The following is a 20,857-nucleotide window of genomic DNA, read 5'->3' as shown; positions in this document are numbered from 1 at the left end:
ATATCTTCTTGCCTACTTGTCTGGTGGCCACTTCATCTCATGATCTGCCAGAGGGAAAAAAGTTTAGGCATTCTCTCTCTTTGGGGGGGGAACATGTCATCTTGTGGATTTCAGTTTCCTTGCATACTCAGTCAGCTCTATGCTAAACTCAAGAAAAGCTATGGTATGTATAGATCATTTGGTCTTTCCTCATTGTTATGGTGTGAGGGATACTTGACCTATAATAGATTCAGGCAAGAATACTGGAGTGGGTTGCCATGCCCTCCTCTAGGAGATCTTCCCAGCCCAGGGATCAAACCCAGGTCTCCTGCATTGTAGGTGGATTCTTGACTGTCTGAGCCACCAGGGAAGCCCAATAGATTCAACACCGCGTTTAAATTGGGTTGAATTCATACTTAGATGCTAAGTAGTGTGCTAAGTACTTACTTCATCATCTCATTTAGTCTGCACCCCTACTTGTCAGGTATTGATGCTATTATTATGTCCTTTCTTTAAGATGTAAAACTGAAGCTTAGTGGAGAAAAGGAACTAGAGATACAGCAGTAAATAAACATTTTCATCGATTTTACCTAAATCACCTTTTTCCTTTCCTGCCTACCAAATAAAATTTTTAAATCCATTTTTCACTTCTCTGAGGAAAGGAGATGCATCCTTGGCATTGCAGATTCTTATTTTCTCATTTGGTGGGAAAGGAGGTACAGTATGAAAGAATGCTTGAAGGTCTCTAGTTGGACTTTTGAGCCTGAGGGTTCTGGGTGTTCATTACTAGTGTCTAGGTGAATGGCAAAATGACTGTCATGGCTACTTTGCTGCCACTTTTCATTTTTCCCTTTCCATTCTTCTGCTTCCAGTGTGAAATAGTTAACAACATTCAGTTTTTAATCATAGAGTAGAATTTTAAGTGTTCTTCATTACTGTTACTTTATTAAACTGTGTGGGAATTCCTTTAGGTAGCTCTAACACTAGGGAACTTTGATTACCTGTGCCACTTAACATTTGTCTTAACAAATTTCTTTGTAAGCTACCATCAACAATAGGTAGACTAGCAAAGTCTTTTCATTCTTAAACATTTTGTTTTGTTTTTGCTCACTTTCAGAAAGGAAACTATGGGTCTAATCAATAAGCTCAAATAAAACAAATGTTATTAATTCATCTCTTGAACTATTTTCTGCAATTCAGTTTCTAAGATGTGTTGTTTGTAACTCACTACATTAATTACTCTACATTTTCTCACACCTTGTTGATAGATGCAAGCTAAGTTTCATTCATTGCTTGTCTTTTCTGGAATTTCATCACTTTTTCAAGTATTCCACATGTATAATGTAAACTGGGTGATATTACTGTGTTTGGAACAGAGACAAATGGTAAAGATTAAGGAATAGGAACATGGAGATAAAAGGGAGACTTGTTTATATATAGGAGGATATTTTATAATGCTCTGGCTTGGTATAACAGTCAAATGTATGCTTCCTCCTCTCTAGTTATCAGGGAATATGAAGAACAGAGAAAGTATCCAAGAACCTAGATTTGATTATTACAACCATGAAGTTCCTGATATTGACCTCAGTGATTGTGAATTCCCACATGTCATTGAAATTTATGACTTCCCCCAAGAATTTCGTACTGAAGATCTCCTACGGATTTTCTGCACTTATCAGTAAGTATTTGCAATTGATTGGGGATATTAGGGAAGTTGGGATGAAGTTTTCTTAAAATGTCTTCTGAAAAATCATCTCTTTTGCTTTCCTGTTCCTTGTTATTTACTTTAGCATCAAGTTTGTTTATTGTGTTTTCCAAGCCCATTGGAAATCTGTATCAAACCACTCTTCTAAGTTCCTTTAAAAAAATGCTAAAGTCTTTCTAGATCCCAGTATAGCATTTAAGAAGAATATCATCAATAATGACTTTGGAATCTGTTTCCATGATGCATTTAGTCCATTTATATTTATTGTAATTATTGATACATTTGAATGTATTGCCTGTCATCTTTTTTTGTGTGTTTACTTGTCCCATCTTTTTCTCTTCTATCTTGCCTTCTTTTGGATTGATGAGGTATTTTTTTCTCACTCCATATTTTTGGGGAATGATACTGTTTCTATTATTTGGTGGTTACTTTAGAAATTATAAAATGCATGCTTAATTTATCAGTGACTAAGGTTAATACTTTTACACTCTTTCCAAACACTCAAAGGGTTTTAAACTCCATTCTCCAATTCTATTCCAGTGTCTCCTTGACCTCCAACTAATATACTATTGAGATTTAGTATTTTGAGTCTTTTTGATTTAATTTTTTTCTTTTTAAACTCCATTTGATGTTACATTTTTTTATATAGTCAGCATTCAGATTCATCTGCTTTCTGTATTCTTTTTGTGTCTCATATCTTTTATCTGAAATCTTTTTCCTCCTGCATGGAACAGGTTCTTTAGAATTTAATTAATAACAGTCTGCGGGTAACACACTCAATTGGATTTTGTTGTCATCGTCGCTGTTGTTTCTTAATGGCTTTATTTCAACTTCATTCTTGAAAGACATTCTTGCTGGGTATAGAATCCTAGGCTGACAGTTATTTTTCTCAGGAACTTGAAGATATTATTCTGCTTTCTCCTGGCTTTCTTAGGGTAGGATGAGAAGCCCACTGAAAGTCTGACTATTGCTTCTGAGTGTAATCTGTCTTTTCTCTTTGGGTGCTCTTAATGTTTTCTGTCTTTGGTATTGTACGTTTTCAGTATGATGTGACTTTGTGTTTCTTTTTTAAAATTATTTGGGCTTCCTAAATATTTTTTATTGGTTTTGGAGAACACTAGACATTATTTCTTCAAATGTTGCCTCTGTACTAGTCTCTTTTACATTGTCTATGATGCTGCCAGTTGAAAGTGGATTAGACCTCACTTAATCCTCATGTTATCTCTACCGTGTTTTCCATTTCTTTGTCTCCTTTATATGCTGAGTAATTTCTGTGATTTTATTTCTGTGATTAATTTCTGTGATTTATATGTGAGTAATTAACTATGGTTAATTTGCTTTTAAATTTGTCCACTGAATTTTTAAATTTCATTTTATGTTTCTTATTTTTCAAAGTTCTCTAATTTTCAAATCTGCATGTTTTTTTCCCTCTATTTTCAAGATTTAAAAAATTTCTTTTAAGTATAGTGAACATAGACCTTCTATAGTCTATGTCTAGTTATTCCTTTACCTGAAGTCCTTTTAATTCTGTTTTTTGTAAATTCTCACTCATCGTGCCTTGCTTTTTTTTTGGAGGTTTAGTTATTTATTTTTTTTAACTGTAAAGCTGACCCATTTCCTTTGGAATTTTGTTTATGAGAATTGAGGTCTGCAATAAAAGAAGAGGCTATCTCCTGAGAAGATATGTGTTTTCTTCTGCCAGGCATCAGGGGTCCTAACAGTCCAAAAGGCTGTAAATTAAATTATTGATTTGAGGTTATTCTGACCACTGAGATAGAAATAATCAAGTAGAGAATGATAAAATGTGATTGTTACATCTCAGCCAGTTTATTTTAACAGTACATATGAATGTCCACTTACTTGCCATTCTTCAATGTGGTTGTTGTTGTTCAGTTGCTCAGCTGTGTCTGAAATGTCCATTTACTTGCCAGTCTTTGATGTGGTTGTTGTCGTTCAGTTACTCAGTTGTGGCTGACTCTTTGCAACCCCATGGACTACAGCACACCAGACTTCCCTGTCCTTCACTATCTCCTGGAGTTTGCTCAAACTCATGTCCATTGAGTCTGATGTGGTGCCAAGGCCTTTTTTTTTTAAATTTTAAATTACTAGTCTGTTGATAGAAGAGTTCTTAATGTCACCCTGATATCACCTACAACTTCCAGCAAGAGCTAATATCCATTCAAAGTCACCTGAGTGCAAATTCCTTACAGATTAAAATGTTTTCTCTCTTCTAAAATAATTTTTTTTTTTGGTTGCACCACATGGCTTGCAGGGTCTGAGTGCAGGGCCTTAGTTCCTTGACCGGGGATTGAACCCAGGTCACAGCAGTGAAAGTGCTGAGTCCTTACCACCGGACCACCAGGGAATTCCCCATCCTCTCACCCTTTTTTTTAAAAACTGTTTTGCCCAAACATAATTGATGATAGTTTTTTGGGTTTTTTTAGTGACTTCATTTTTCTCAAGTCTTTCAAAGCATTAAGTTTTTATAGACATTACTCTTATGTTTCATGCTCATAGTTCATTGTTTTAATTTTATTTAATAAATTAAATTATGTAGTAAACATAAATTAAAACTGATGTAAATGGGTTTGGGAATAGTTGTGCTGCTGCTGCTGCTGCTGCTGCTGCTGCTGCTGCTGCTGCTGCTAAGTCGCCTCAGTCATGTCCGACTCTGTGTGACCCCATAGACGGCAGCCCACCAGGCTCCGCCGTCCCTGGGATTCTCCAGGCAAGAATACTGGAGTGGGTTGCCATTTCCTTCTCCAGTGCATGAAAGTGAAAAGTGAAAGTGAAGTCGCTCAGTCGTGTCCGACTCTTAGCGACCCCATGGACTGTAGCCTACCAGGCTCCTCCGTCCATGGGATTTTCCAGGCAAGAGTACTGGAGTGGGGTGCCATTGCCTTCTCCATAGTTGCACTACCTTTTATATATGTATATAATTCATACATATGTAGAGTCAGAAGTGTATTTCTGTATCTTTAGCTTATAAGAAAACATAAGCTTTGGGAATAAAAGAAATAATCCCAAAAGTAAGTTATTAAGAAAAAGATTTTTCAGGATCTTCAAGAGAGTCATTACCAAGAAGGGATTATACTTTAATGCTGTAATCCTGCCATTAACAATAAATCAGGTCTATTGTCTGATATACAGATTTAAACTTAAAATTCAGTTCATGTACATCTTGAATTAGGATATAGTTCCCAACTTTTCCTTTAGGGTCAGATAGTAACTATTTTCCTGCCATCATTGTGCATAAATAGCCATAAACAATAGATAAACAAATGAGCATGACTGTATTCCTTGAAACTGTGTACAAAAACAAGAACCCTGTTTTTCTGTAAAGTTCTAGAACAGGCAAAACTAGCAGCTAGGTACCTCACTTAAATTTTGTTGATGGTGGGGGGCAGGGACTGCACTTATCAGTTACATAACTAAAAGAAAGGAGCAGTGACTGGATCCTGGAGGACAGTGAACAATCTCTGCCATAGACCTTACTCTAAATATGCAGTATGGGTCAGTCAGTCTAATTCATTGCAGTTATGGTAAGACCCAGTATCAGGGTCTGTACCAGGTGGAGTGCATAGAAGATTTTAAAAAGCAGTTGGTGAGATTACTTCAGCAGTTGGTGACAACAACTTCAGTTGTCACTAATAATGATGATTTTTAAAACCAAGGGTTAATTTTGTTGATGTCTGGAATTTTCTGAACATTAGTTAACTCTTAAGAATTATTAACTTCCTTTTGCTTTATTTCTTCCTAATTTTACCTACAAGACCATTTTTCTATCAAACCCAAAAATATTTTCAAAAGGGGAGAAGCATTTTAAAGGGTTATAAAATTCTGAAGTTTAAAAGGCCCTCTAGAGCCCATCTAAGTTTTTTACCATCTTTTGTCAACTATTGTATAATATAGACTTCTACTGTGGAACTTTCTCATAGTCTTCAACTACTGTGGTCATTTTATGCCATGGTTGAACTTACTCTTACATCAGGAAATTATCTAACTAACCTTCAAAGCTTCTTTATTCCTTTTTCCTTTAAAGGAAATTTTTTCTTGACTAGTTGTTAAAAGGGGAAGATACTGTAGCAGTTGTCTTTTTTTTTGTTCTTTATAATGCTTTATGTAAAAAAAAGAAAGAAGATGTCATGGTGCAAAAGCCTGTGAATCAAACACCAGAGTCAACTTCATATTTTAATCACATCTTCATTAATATTAATCATCTTCCTGATGAATATTGTTATTAATAAAAAATAATGGGCACCACTGATTTATTAAATGTCCACTAAGTGCTCAACATTGTGCCCTTTACCTTGTCGTGGATTATCTTATTTCCATTTTCACAGCAACTCTGTTAGGAAGGAATTCTACCCATTTTTTACAGATAAGCAAACCTGGCTTACAGAGAGATTAAACCAGCCCATGGCCTCAAAGTGGCAGAACCTGAATTTTACTTTCTTACTTCCCTTCTACAACTGGAAAAAAAGAATAGGTCAGCTTCCCTGATTATAGTTGTCTCTTTTCTCTCTTATTTGATTGATTTTGTTTTGAATGACCCATCTCTCTCTTCCTCTCTGTCTCTTGTCTGCCCTTGAGCCTACATTTACATTAAATCCAAGTGACCTTCCCTACCTATCTCCTCCTCCTCTGATTCTTCTTTTCCTCTTATGCTTCCTTTCTCCAGTCCCCTAAAAACATCTCTTGTAAATAGTGTGATAAATACTTTACCTCCCCAGGGAACATGTGCGGATTAATTAGTTGATGTCTATAAAATGGCTGACAACGTAAAATCCTCCCAGGTAGTTCTTTATGATGGTGTTATTGCTTTTAAAATTCAATGGCTTCTGTTTTCCAGGCTGTTTTGTGTGTCATTATCCCCATTCCACCCATGCGCTTGTTGAGTGTTTCTCTCATCATGAAATGCTTTACGATATACTATTTGAAAGATGTTTTTTAAAAGTAAATTTTATTTTAAGGAATAAAATTCTGTTATTTTGTTGCAGAAAGAAAGGATTTGATATTAAATGGGTGGATGATACACATGCCCTAGGAGTATTCTCCAGTCCGATTACAGGTATTCACCCAGTGGATTTCACTGTGTTTGTTGTCCATTTTCTTCTGCTTCTTTTCCTTATTTGCTTTCTGTTCCAGCCACCGGGCATTTTATTCAGTCACTATAGGTAACTGACAGGTAGAGGTTTTTGAGGCAAGTTACTCTGGTACCCATGTGCTCCCCCCCTCTCCCTTTTTACCCTAATCCAGTGGTATTTGGGGAGATAGTCAGCTTTCCAAGGTTATTTGCTGCATAACTGTCAGTTATGATAGTGCATAAACAGGTAGAGATTTAAGAAACCAGTATGAGTAAATGTTAAAATGTTTGTGATTCTGCCCCCAGCCCCACTGACAGATGAATTTGCGGTAGCCCTTTAACCTGTCCAGTGATCATTTGTAATACATACTTTCCGAGTGTATGATTAGGCCTCTTCATCGGCATCAGGATAGATCTGATGCAGAGACTTTCAGACAAATTAGAGATGTTGATTCCTGTCCGATTCATGTAAAATAAGAGTCTGCAGACTTATTCTATAAAGAGCCAGATGGTGGATATTTTAGGATATAAGGTTTCTGTTGTTACCTAACTCTGCTGTTGAGGCAGGACAGCATCCCTCGACATTGTGCAAACGAACAAGCACGGCTCTGCTGCAGTAAAACCTTACAGAAAAGGGGTGGTTGGCTGCATTGGGTCACAAAGCCGTAGCTTACTAATCGCCATTTTAAAATAATCACTGCTGAGTTGTTCCTTATGGATTTTCTAGAGCTTACCATTTCTTGTGCCCATGATGAAAAAATAAAGCACAACATCTAGGAAATACTTTCTAAGAACTAGCCTTAACTAGATATATATTTTGCATCACTCATCTTCATGTCTTCTACTTCTTTATATATATTTATTCTCTTTACAGCTCGTGATGCTCTTGGTAGTAAACATACCATGGTGAAGATTCGGCCCTTGTCACAGGCCACAAGAGCAGCCAAGGCCAAAGCTAGAGCTTATGCTGGTAAGCCTATAATCTCAGGAGCTTTTTCTTACTGATAGTCGTGTTCTTGTTTTTTTTCTCAGCACTTGTATAGCATCCAGAGTTCTAAAGACATAACACTTTTACTTTTAGTGTTAAAAGAAATATTTTTAAGGAAAAAGGAAAAGAGAAAAGGCTCTGTTGGAAATATAGCATTGGAGAAGCCAGTTGGAGAGAGTGGGAGATGCAAACTGCACGCGCTGCAGTCACCATTTTCTGATGACAGCCTTATCCAGTTTACCTCTGTGGTTAGCAGTTTGATAGAGTCACTGTAGGAAATTGTGTTAATACAGATAATGAAGGCAGGGTTGTTTGTGCTTTGCCGTGTTAATTTCCTCTGATCTTCATCTATCAGACTTGTATTAATTACTGCTGATGCAGCCCTTGGTAGTCTATTTTGTATGTTAATTACTGAGTTAAATCACTTGGAGCAAGAATGCTTTCTCTTCCTTACTCCCTCCTGCTCCCTCCTTTTCTCCCATTCAGAGTTTCTCCAGCCAGCAAAGGAGCGTCCTGAGACTTCAGCAGCCCTAGCTAGAAGGCTAGTCATCAGTGCCCTTGGGGTTCGAAGTAAGCAGAGCAAAACTGAACGGGAAGCAGAGCTTAAGAAACTGCAAGAAGCCCGAGGTGAGTTGAAGCTGCTGAAGCTGCTGGCGTTCTTGTTTAGTTCCTTTAGAGCTCACTATAAAGCATGTGTTTAAAAAAAAAAAATGAAACTCATTCCATATTGTCATTTCCATTTCCTAGAAGCCTCCCACATATATTGAAATTGTCTTCATGACTTATATTTAGGAGGAAGACATGTTGGAATATGTCTGCCTTTTCCACACACCAGGGTATCCTAATCCATGCTCCTTTGTTGTTTTTCAAAAGATAGGTTTACTCTTTTTAGCTCATCCATGGCTGTTTCTATAGTTCTTGCTCCCGACTCTCAGAAAAATTTTCCTATGAAGACATAGTAATCTCCCAGGCAGAAAACAGTATTTGCTGTGGTTTTACTGGGCCATGATTACCATGATTTTATCAAATGGTTTAGATCTTAGATAGAAGATAAATTAAGGAAAAGCCAGTAATTGACATTGGTGATGATAACTCTAGGATGTAATTTTTTTCTTTTAAAGACAGTCCTGAGTGGCTCCATTAGAGCACATCTAAGTTAGCCTAATCTTACTATTTTCTAGTACTTAAGAGTTGTCAGAAAATATTTCAGCTGATCCACAAGCAGGGTTTTTCTTTCCCTATTAGTTTGTAGTTGAGGTTAAATGTCTCTCTCCTCTTTATAGGCTATTGACTTGTATGTAAAGGCTTGGGACTCCCATTGCACTTAAGTACTTTTTATCAAACTTCAGACTATAAACAGTGTGATTGCCTTAGTCCACGATCTGTGGAATCTGAAGGCAGTTTATTCTGAAAATTCCACTTATTGAAAAGTAGCTTCATTTTTCCATTAAATGAATTGAAGTTTCAAACTCCTGGTTTATTGCCGGTCTAACAAGGCCATTAATACTTCCTGTCCACTCTGCTTTGGTGATAGCAGGCAGCTTGCAGACTCTCAGCTGCACTGGCCAGATAACCAGTGACAGAGTGTGTCATGGCAGGTGCTAGAGTTTCAGAGTTGAACTCAACTAATTTTTTGAAACCTTAATGATTATAATGAAGCAGTTTTGGTTTTTCCCATGCATTCTTGACTCAAAGGCTTCCTTGAGATTATAGAAACAGGGGAGGATCCCTCTGGTTTTATATGTGGCACTGTCAGAACTAGATTGAAGAGGAATGTACGGTGTCCTTAACCCTTTATTAACTGGTTATCTCTGAGGAAAATGATTTCTCTGTCATAACCACAGTCATCTCAGAAAGTCAGTAGTGGGCAATAACTGTGGTATGTATAAAAGGAGATGTGATTCTTTTTGCAGTGTATCATGCTTCCCTATGAATGTAATATCACCTGTATTTAGACAGGTACTGCAACAACAGTTTTGTGTGGATATCACTTGAGTACCCCACTGTTTCTCTGTAGGGCCATTATCATACAGGCGCACTTGAATTTATTTTAAGTGCCTAGCTATACAAAGGACATTTCAGTGATGCAATTAAAAATGAGGCGTTTGGCTAAGTGGGTACGCTGGTACATACTTTTTCAAAGAAGCCTTTTAGTTGTGAATAGAGACCCACTGTGATAAATTTCTCCTATAAATTGGTGCTAAAACTATACATGTTGTAGAGGACTCTTCCTTTATTGTGTCTCAGAACTCTCATTCTTTATATCTGAGAAAATGCCTATGGAAAATTCCAATATAGCTTTCTGGCTGCTTAGGCATTAAGCATATACTCTAATAATTGCCTGTGTGGAACCTAAAAGCTCTCATTTAAAAGATTTTTTTTTCTTTTCTGTGAAAATGAAAAGTACTGCTTAGATATTAAATAGAACAGATATTTTTGTTCCAAATCTTCCACTGGAGGGAAGGGGGTCAGTACAGCACAAGAAATAACATTATGGACTATGGAATCAGACTGCCTGGTTCTGTAGCTAAGCTCTACCATTTACTGGCTGTGTCACCTTGGGCAAATTACTTACTCTCTGGAGGCCTCTGTTTCCTCATCCATAAAATGGAAATCAAGTGAGATAATCCACAAAAGGTACTTAGTCATTTTCAAAACCCATAGGAACGCTTTCCTTCCTGTTTCTCTAGGCCTATAATAGGTATAGAGAAACAGGCCCATGATAGATAAATGTTAGCCGCTGCTGTTTTTATTAATAGTAGCAATATCATTTTATGGTGAGTCCAGCGCAGATTCCAGTGTATATTTTTTTCTTGTCATTAATCTTTTTAAGTTGCCTCTGATACTCTTATCAACTACATTTGGCATTCACTGGGTACCTGCCCCTGTGCAAGGCATTGTGCTCCCTAATTAGGAAGACTACAGAGATAGCAGGATTTTGTTCTTCTCTTTAAGACCTACAATCTGGTAGAGATATCTGCCTTGAGTAAGAAAGAAAATATGAACCTGATATTTTAAGCAGTTGTCTCTTCTCTTCACTTTGGAAGATTTTAAGATTAAAAGCCATGAAAAGGTTTTTACAATTAAAAGGATTGAAGGAAGTTCCTGGCAGTATAACATGTTATGCTAACTCTTGATGGGAATGATATTATCTCCATTTTAGAGAGGTAAAGTATCAATAACTTGCCTAAGGTTACCCAGCTGGTAAATTGAGAGGAGGTATTGGAACCTAGGCCTCTCTAATTAAAACCCATGTTCCTTCTACAACACTGTATTCCCTTTTGAAGGAGTTTTGGGGGTAATTAACTTTTTTTTTTTTCCCAGTAAATTTTTTAAGATCTTCAGAAAATAAAATGTGACAGGCTTCTTTTTAGTTATCTGTTCCAGTGATTAAGAGCTTTTATTTTTTTATTTTTATTTTTTTTTAATTTATTTATTTTAGTTGGGGGCTAATTACTTTACAATATTGTAGTAGTTTTTGCCATACATTGACATGAATCAGACATGGGTTTACATGTGTTCCCCTTCCTGGACCCCCCTCCCACCTCCCTCCCCATCTCATCCCTCTGGGTCATCCCATTGCCCCAGTCCTGAGCATTTGTCTCATGCATCAAACATGGAATGGTGTTCTGTTTCACATATGATAATATACATGTTTCAATGCTATTCTCTCAGAACGTCCCACCCTCACCTTCTCCCTCAGAGTCCATAAGACTGTTCTATGCATCTGTGTCTCTTATTCTGTCTCGCATATAGGGTTATCGTTACCATCTTTCAAATTCCATATATATGCATTAGTATACTGTATTGGTGTTTTTCTTTCTGGCTTACTTCACTCTGTATAATGGGCTCCAGTTTCATCCATCTCAATAGAACCAATTCAAATGTATTTTTTTAACGGCTGAGTAATATTCCATTGTGTATATGTACCACAGCTTCCTTATCCATTTGTCTGCTGATGGACATCTAGGTTGCTTCCATGTCCTGGCTATTGTAAACAGTGCTGCGATGAACATTGGGGTACACGTGTCTGATTAAGAGCTTTTACTATCAGAAAATTCTTCCTTAGGTCTAACTGAAATCTATACAATAGTTTAAAAGTTTCTTCTTAGGTATTTACTGGAAACCAGAAACATCTGGACACCATTCTGTTCTAACAGCTTTTAACTATAAAGATCAAGGGCAGATCATTTAGGAATGAGAGGATCTCGACTATTAATAGAGTTTTTGCCATTAACTAGCTGTGTAGCTCGGAGAAGGCAATGGCACCCCACTCCAGTACTCTTGCCTGGAAAATCCCATGGATGGAGGAGCCTGGTAGGCTGCAGTCCATGGGGTCTCAAAGAGTCAGACACGACTGAGTGACTTCACTTTCACTTTTCACTTTAATGCATTGGAGAAGGAAATGGCAACCCACTCCAGTGTTCTTGCCTGGAGAATCCCAGGGATGAGGGAGCCTGGTGGGCTGCCGTCTATGGGGTCGCACAGAGTCGGACATGACTGAAGCGACTTAGCAGCAGCAGCTATGTAGCTGTGGGCAGGTCTCTTATACCTCCCTGTGCCCCAGTTTCCAACACAGTGAAAGCAATGCTTGACTCAACTAACCTTGGAGAATTCTTTGAGCAACATACGTTAACATATATAAAAATGTTTAGAAAGATGCTTTATGTATTTAGAATACTATTGTTTGTGTGACTCTTGGGAAGTTAATATTCATTGTAATAATACCTGCTGGTAATGACAAATATTTACTGTGTGCTATTGCTCCCCATTCATTATCCATGACAGACAGTGCTCATGGTACTGTTTCTTGGTGACTTTTGACTTGACCATTTGCTAGTCTATCAGAATTATTATGAAATCAAAATCTGTGTGCCATCCTGATACAGGTACTTTTATTATTAATACTTGGGCTTCCCAGGTGGTGCAGTGGTAAAGATTCAGCCTGCCAGTGCAGCAGACACAAGGATGAGGGTTCAGTCTCTGGGTTGGGAAGATCCCCTGGAGTAGGAAATGACAACCTACTCCAGTGTTCTTGCCTGAAAACTTCCATGGACAGAGGAACCAGTGCGCTACAGTCCATGGGGTTGCAAAGAGTCAGACATGATTGAGTGCATGTGTGCATGCACGTGCATGTGTGTGTGTGCTCGTACATGCATGCGCGCACTCACACACACACACACATTAATAATACTATGGAAAAAAATCTCATAGCCTCTCTTTTCCCACTTCAAGAGTTCTACTGTCTGGCACAGTGCTTAGTTTGTAAAGAGATATTCAGCTACATATTCATTAACATAAATGACATTGGTTACTTTAGTTTTCCTTTGTTAAGTCTTATTTCACTCATGATTCTACTCTGAACCCTTTCAAGTCCTCCATGATTTTCTTTATAAAACCCAGAATTAAACATTGCATATGGAACCTTTCTAATTAATGAATTTGGAATTTGGGATTTTGAAGTATAAATACTTTCCTTATAACTTCCTCTACCCTACTTTGGTCATCTTACCATTTTATTGAGGAGTCTTTGTCTTAATCCTTAAAAAAAGAGATTAAGAAAGTGATATTGGAGAAGGGAATGGCAAACCACTTCAGTATTCTTGCCTTGAGAACCCCATGAACAGTATGAAAAGGCAAAAAGTTAGGACAGTGAAAGATGAACTCCCCAGGTCGGTAGGTGCCCAGTATTCTACTGGAGATCAGTGGAGAAATAACTCCAGAAAGAATGAAGAGACGGAGCCAAAGCAAAAACAGCATCCAGTTGTGGATGTGACTGGTGATGGAAGTTAAGTCTGATGCTGTAAAGAGCAATATTGCATAAGAACCTGGATTGTTAGGTCCATGAATCAAGGCAAATTGGAAGTGGTCAGATAGGAGATGGCAAGAGTGAACATCGACAGTTTAGGAATCGGTGAACTAAAATGGACTGGAATGGGTGAATTTAACTCAGATGACCATTATTTCTACTACTGTGGGCAAGAGTACCTTAGAAGAAATGGAGTAGCCATCATAGTCAACAAAAGAGTCCGAAATGCAGTACTTGGATGCAATCTCAAAAACGACAGAATGATCTCTGTCAGTGATCTTTTATCATTCACAGTAAATGATAAAACCACATTTTAAACTCCAGACTCAGGAATATATTTAAAATTTCCCCATGTTCCACTTGTCAGAACACTTAATTTCCATCTAAAGTTGGAATCAGAGTTCTCAGAATAAGCTACTCTCATTTTAAAAGCCGGCTGTAATTTTGTTTCATAACTGTGTCATTTTACTCTTGGGGGAGGATGATTAATTGGCTGGTTCTGAAAGGCCATCTTTTGGGGCACAGGCCTGAGAGGCAGAGTAAGTAAACAATAATTTGATCCCTTAGTTTGATTAATGAAATCACTAAGAACTTAAAAGTAAAATCATCTCTGTAGGATACTTAGTCAACTGTCATAAAAATCTAATCACAATCACTGCCTTCTGAAATCCTTTTTAGGAATTCCATTATTCTGCCTTCAAGGACAGCATTGCATTGCTGACTCGTAGGCTAGGTCTTAACAGCATTTTCTTGGTGTCCTTTCTCCCTCTATGTAAAGTTCCCTTCATTTCCTATCTTTTTCTTTGGGATGCAGTGTTTACCCATATTTTGGGTGTCACCTGCCTTTTAATAAACTTATGTCTGTGGCCCTGATCAGAGATGAAAATGTTTACAGACTGACTGACCAGTTTACCAGTTATTGCCAAGTAAATAGCATGTATATAATTAATGTATTGATAACCATTCCACCCTCTAGAGTTAAATGCTCACTTAACATTTATGTGAGGTAGACTCCATTTCCCCATGTATTAATGATCATATACGTACTTGGTAAGCCTGAAATCTAAAACTTGCTAAAATGCAGAGGTTATTTATATTAGCTCTCCTTGATCTACCAGGTCTGTCAATCCATAAAAGAAGGCAATTAGATTAGTTTGACTAGACTTGTATTTCAAGTCTTCATGTTGATTTTTACGCTGTAGGTGGCTACAAGTAGATTTTATGATGATTTTTCTTTGTTTTCTTAGGTGTAGAAGTAAATTTTGAAGGTTTTAATTTCCATCTCTTTTCTTTAGTGTTTTAAACATGACACCAAACAGGCCCCTTTTTCATCTTCAGCACTTTCCATTTCCTCAGTGAGAACTCAACTCATTTAATATAATTGTTTCTGCCAATTTATTTATTATACTGAGAAATAAAAGTCTTCAGGGCTTTAGGTTAATCATTTCATACTAATATTCTCTTCTTCTTTAGTTCCATGCCCTCATGGCTGCTGTTGGGCTTTCTCTTAGTTTACTTTTTTAATTGGTAGAGTTAAAGGTAATAGAAGCTTTTTTTAAAAATGCAGTCTGTCAGCTATTATCTTCTTTCTTTAGTAAAAGGCAACATGTTTATTCTTTACTTCTCTGACCATATTTTTTTTTCACATTTTTTTCTTTTCTGTGTAAATATTTTCGGATCCTGTCTTCAGATGTCAGGGTAGTGAAAAGTATTCTGATTTAAGAACTAAGGACCTGGGTTCCAGCTTCAGGTTTTCACTGATTATATAACCTTAGGCAAGTCACTTGACTCCTCCAAGCTTCCATATCTTCTTCAAAATGAAGAAAATATATTTAGGTCTTATCCTAACCTGTATTTATATATTTTGTTCATGTTCTGTATTTCTAAATTTAAGCCTCACATTTTCACTGTTTCTTTGTGCTTCTCAATTTGTCTCCCTATTCTTGCTGATTTTATCATATGGTTTACCACCAGAATTTCCTCTTACATTTACATATATTTGGTAATACAGATCTCCTGTCTTTTGTTAGAAAGCGTTAGGATAGGAAATGTTTCAGAAATCTAAACTATTCCAATTTTAGAAAGATAATATGTTTATCTTAATACCTGTTCCCTAACACCAAAATCGAATCCATTAGCATTAATATTTCTGTAACAGACTGACTAGTCACACCAAATGGCATATAAAGGCTATAAAGTAGCCGCATGACCTTTCAGGTTATAGTATAGTTAAAGGAACTTTGGTCCCAAGCTTTTTAAAAAACAATTTTTTTTTCAGTGCTACTTTGATTTTGAAATTGTGAATTATGGGCCCAAATTCTGTTTTTTATTGCTCCTGGATTTCCTTTCTTATAACATCCCACATTGCCTTTCTGGTTTACCTCTCTGAGCGTATTAAAATATCTAAGTTCTAATAATTCACTTGTCAGGTTTCTTCACTTTTTCTTGGAACCCAGAGCAGTTTTTGTTTTTGTCCAAGGTTGCCTTTACCTTTAGATCCTCCCCTAACTTTTCCCTGTTTCTAAGGATCAGAACCAGCATCGGCCAGTTATCCTTAGTACTGTCTCCCTGGAGAATCCCAACCCAGTTTAAGCCTGCCTTGAAGCTGAGTCCAGGACTCTGAATTAACTAGCCTTCAGTTAGGAAGTTGCCTACCCCCATTTTTTGCCTCTTGTAACTTTGCTGCTATTTTCAGGTAATGCCACAAGAGGGTGCCCAGATAGCACCAAATTTTTCTTTCTCACATTTCCAAGTGCCAGTCACCTTCCTTATCAAGTTCTTTGCCTTTAAAGATGAGTCAAATATAGTATAAGAATTTTTGTAAGGGATTCTGCTAATTTGGAAAGATACATCAAAATAGCAAGTATTGATACTAACTCTAAACTCACTTTGATTTCTGTAATTCCCCTTGGTTCATGACTTGCAAAATCTTTTACAGACATTATCTGAAATAATTGCCCTTGGAAGGAAGCACTTAGACTTAATTATCTACATTTTATAGTATCAGGATCAATGACTGACTAGCCATGAAATTAGAACTGGTATTGTGGCACCTAGTGAAGCACTTCTGTCACCAAACTGTCTGTACTGTCTCAGGTCTTGGTGAAAGTGTTAAATGGAAACCAAGCTTCTGTGTTAAAACTTGAAAATGATTTGCCCAGATTTGTGCATTTTTTTGTTTTTAGAAATAGTTTTTATTTTCCCTTCATTATATATGGCCTTTTTTCCATGTTAGAATTGGTATTCCAGAAGATTTCTGGCTCCTGAAAGTACTCTGAAAATACTAAAATTTGATTTTCCTGTGAAGTATTTTTTTTGTAGGATTGTAGTAGAGAGAGATTACTAAAGCCCAGTGGCTACTATTTCCATTTGAGCAAGAAGGTAGAAAAAAATATTAAAACATATTCTTGATCCCTTTTGAAATATTTATAAAGATCAGTTCAGTTCAGTCGCTCAGTCGTGTCCGACTCTTCGCGACCCCATGAATTGCAGCATGCCAGGCCTCTCTGTCCATCACCAACTCCCGGAGTCTACCCAAACCCATGTCCATCGAGTCGGTGATGCCATCCAACCATCTCATCCTCTGTCGTCCCCTTCTCCTCCCGCCCCCATTCCCACCCAGCATTAGGGTCTTTTCCAATGAGTCAACCCTTCGCATGAGGTGGCCAAAGTATTGGAGTTTCAGCTTCAACATCAGACCTTCCAATGAACACCCAGGATTGATCTCTTTTAGGATGGATTGATTGGATCTCCTTGCAGTCCAAGGGACTCTCAAGAGTCTTCTCCAACACCACAGTTCAAAAGCATCAATTCTTCGGCGCTCAGCTTTCTTCACCGTCCAACTCTCACATCCATACATGACCACTGGAAAAACCATAGTAGACTGGGGATAATGGCCAGTTTCACTGAAGCACTAACACAGTTGAGAAAGAGAACTAAAATAAATACCTTAATAGCAAGATAAGAATCTGGATCCTCCTAGATTCTGACTTTTATTCCATATGCTTTTAATTTCTGTTAGCCTCAGACTTTTCTCTTTTTATTGTATAGTAATGCCAACACTGTTTCAACTTACAAAGCACTTGGAAAGTTAAAAATACTAACTCTTGGAATCAGGTAAGAGAAAACCAGGGAATCCACCCATTTCATGATTAAAATTTGCCTTGTAATTCAGATTAAGGGAAAGTTACCGGTTATGTGAAGTTATACTACTATTTTTAACACTGCTTTTATTTACAGAGAGAAAACGATTGGAAGCCAAGCAACGGGAAGCCATCTGGGAAGGCAGAGACCAGTCTGCAGTTTGAACATCACTTGATGAAAGGGATAATTCCAGGAATTCAGAAAGTACTTCCAGTTTTCAGAGGATTTTTCCAGACCTCTGTGTACATGCAGATGTGCGTGTTAATGAAAGAAAGAGATAAAGCGGTCAAGTCAAGGGCTGACTGGGTATAAGAAGAAGATCGACTCCTGTTTGTCTTCGCTCCTACGTGCAGTTCTTTAGAATCGCCTTACTGTGTTGGACGTGGAAGGAAGCCATCAGCTTGGGAGAAACTTGGAGGATGTGACTTCCAAGAATCCTCTGGACAGGGCAAGCCATGCTGCCAAGATGTTTTAAGTGAAAGCAAAACAGAGGATTCAAACCTGTGACGATGGGAGATTTAGGCCCTGCAAAGGCAGGGTGTTCTTAGTACCTCACAAAGCTGAGACCAGCAATATTGCGGAGGGGCAGATGAGGCGGGTGGGGGACAGAGGGGAGGGAGGCACTAGTACAAAGAGGTGGACCGGTATCTGGTGTAGTTGGTATTCACAGAATCTACACTGCCGGTTCCAGAACCCCAAAGTGGGTGAACTGCAGCAGGTGTAGGCATTTGGACTTCAGATCTTGTATTAAGTCAAGTGCCTGGGGCTGCTCCAGCTGCATGGCAGCCAGGGGCTTGCCAGCCTCATTCCTCATAGGAAGCCAGTCTTGGGAGCTGGGTGCCAGTTCCGGTTTAAACAGCACTATCATGTTATAAGAGGGAGATATTAAAGCCCATTTTGTGATATACATCACTCAGCTGTTGGTTGGTTTTGTCATTTCCATAAAGAAATGAGAGAGCAGTTCTCCCCGTATTTTCACCCCTATAACGCTGTGGAGGGGATTCGGTGGGCCTGTTGGTTTAACTGAACCCTGCTGAGTAGACTGCTGATCATCTGGTGCCCGAAAGTACACTACAAAAATACTCCCCTGGGATTGGTTTATGGCGGCTTCTCTCCCTTTCCTGTCCTCTTCGCACATCCCCACCCCCACCCTCTTGCCTTTGCCATTTTGTCCAGTTGGACATCCTGCAGAAGCCATCTGGCACACAGTGTGTTCTTGGTATGGTCTTCTCTGCCTATGCCAGAGGCATTTGGCAAGCCACACCAGACTGTCCATTACAGTGAAGAGTAGCCAGAATCAAACACACACCTCTGGGCACTGAGAGATTTCCTAAAAGACACGGACAAGTCAGAGCTGTCAGCTCAGGCTTTATCCTTCTCATATCCATTCTCAGTGTTTTGGGGAAGTAGTTCTACACTGAAGAGATGGAAGTGCTAGACGTTAAGATGCTGAGGTAGCAAGAAACAGTGTCTCATTGTGCTTTCAACGAGGGCAGCAGCCTCATTTTTGTATGATTTAGTGCCCATGACAATGATGGATTATTAGCATTGCCTCGAAGATGGTGGAGTGGAGCTCTGTCCAAACGTTCCTCAAATGACACTGGCCTTGGGGTCTCGATCCTGCTGCTATTCCAGTCTTAGAGCCCTCTTACAGTTCCTCAGCATTGTTTTTCTCATTCGTGGTCTGTTCTGAAACTGTCCTTTGTTCACATTCAATACCTCCATTCCAAGTTTGGGGGAGTCGTTAAGTCCTTCTGACCCTCTGCCCCAGTACGGCTTAGGCCAGGGCCCCTTTCTTTGGTGTGGCCATACAGCTTGTGCTTTCTGTCTTCAGAGAACAGAGGCATGTCTATTTGAACACTATGGCTGCATTTGAAAGAAAATGCAGGAAACTAGCCTGGTTTCATACTGCAACAGTGTACCTCTAAGGTATACCTTTGCTCTGTTTTGATTCTTCAAGGCTGAGAGTGACCTTGGACGGTAAAAAAAAAAAGTGATCATTCCTATCACTTGCCTTTGAGGTGCTTCCCCTTTCTGGCAGCATTTTGGCTTTTAAGGGCATTGTTAATGGTAACGTATAGTCCCATACTTATTACTCAGTTTTCTTACAGAACTCATAATTTCAAGACGTTACTTTTATCCTCATTCTAACGCTATGTACTTGGTGGCCAGTAACTAAAACTTTTTTTCCAGATAATAATCAGCCGCCTTTAACTTTGGTTTATCCTTATAAATAGATCCATAGAAAGGATTTTTTAGCCAATACTGAAAGGTATGGAGTGCCCTTGTTTCTACCATTAGTAGAAAGTGTGCTTTTTAGTTGTAGATTTTCCAGTAGAGGAAATTAATATACACTGGCTGGAGATAAGAGGGCCTGCCCAGGCCCAGCACAGACTACAGTGAGCTTGTCCAGAGGGGACCAAATCCTTGGCTGTATCCACACCACACCTTCACACACAGAGCTAACTGGAGAGCTCCTTATAACTGCCACTGGCTCTATTAGATATTTGATAAGACAGCTAATACACTTTGCTATGCATGTATATTGCTTCCTATATGTTGAACTTGTGAATCTCAGTATTACCTGGAATTTATAGTAGGAAGATACATTCCCCTTTGATTTCCAGTATACTCCTCATAGAATAGAAGTCTTTGTGGAATAGGTATAAATTAGGCATCTGAATGGTAAGCTGAGTTCCTAATACTTCAATTTCTGTGAGACTGAAGAACACCAAGGTGAAAAATCTTTGGACATTTTTGGTTCTGTCTGGAATTTGGTGGTTGGTATTCTGTTAACATTCCTCATTTAGTTACAACTCATGCCAGCCACATCTTCCCATGTCCTTCCCTTTCAACTCAGAGGCGTTACAGCACAACCCTTATATAGCTTTTTCCAAGAATTAGAACTGGCTGCACCTATCACACGTGTGATGTGGGCACCGAGACTGAGAGCAGAGCTGGTGGCTGGCCGCCTGGCCTGCTTTTTCTGGCCTTCTTGGAAACCGGATCCAGCCAGAAGCTGTGGGTAACCTCCGTGCTGGAATCTAGTCATCAGTCACCACACGCTCCCCCACCAGCCACACATTCTTTCACAGACCATTAGCAGCATGTGTGACTATAATGTTGTTACTGTTTGGGAGATGTTTG

General features: G+C 38.5%; 1 protein-coding gene and 1 non-coding gene across 21 annotated transcripts in view; one reads left to right on the top strand and one right to left on the bottom strand.

Moving 5' to 3' along the window:
- Positions 1-18,622, top strand: part of R3HCC1L (R3H domain and coiled-coil containing 1 like) — a 66,867-nt gene extending 48,245 nt beyond the window's left edge. For all 20 annotated transcript variants that reach the window (XM_081549478.1, XM_081549414.1, XM_081549374.1 and 17 more), the window contains 5 exons: positions 1,482-1,657; positions 6,685-6,755; positions 7,645-7,740; positions 8,245-8,385; positions 17,807-18,622. In XM_081549478.1, the coding sequence (XP_081405604.1) occupies positions 1,482-1,657; positions 6,685-6,755; positions 7,645-7,740; positions 8,245-8,385; positions 17,807-17,874 (552 nt within the window). In that variant the 3' untranslated portion in view covers positions 17,875-18,622. The remainder of the gene's footprint in view (positions 1-1,481; positions 1,658-6,684; positions 6,756-7,644; positions 7,741-8,244; positions 8,386-17,806) is intronic.
- On the bottom strand, positions 3,978-4,049 carry TRNAE-UUC (transfer RNA glutamic acid (anticodon UUC)). The gene has a single exon. It is a non-coding gene; the product is annotated as a tRNA-Glu (tRNA).
- Positions 18,623-20,857: the final 2,235 nt, after the last annotated feature.

This window comes from Giraffa tippelskirchi, chromosome 2, assembly GCF_054371585.1.
Source record: "Giraffa tippelskirchi isolate mGirTip1 chromosome 2, T2T-mGirTip1v1.2.pri, whole genome shotgun sequence".
In the NCBI taxonomy this organism is placed as follows: Eukaryota; Metazoa; Chordata; class Mammalia; order Artiodactyla; family Giraffidae; genus Giraffa; species Giraffa tippelskirchi.
This window is presented reverse-complemented; position numbering and strand designations above follow the sequence as displayed.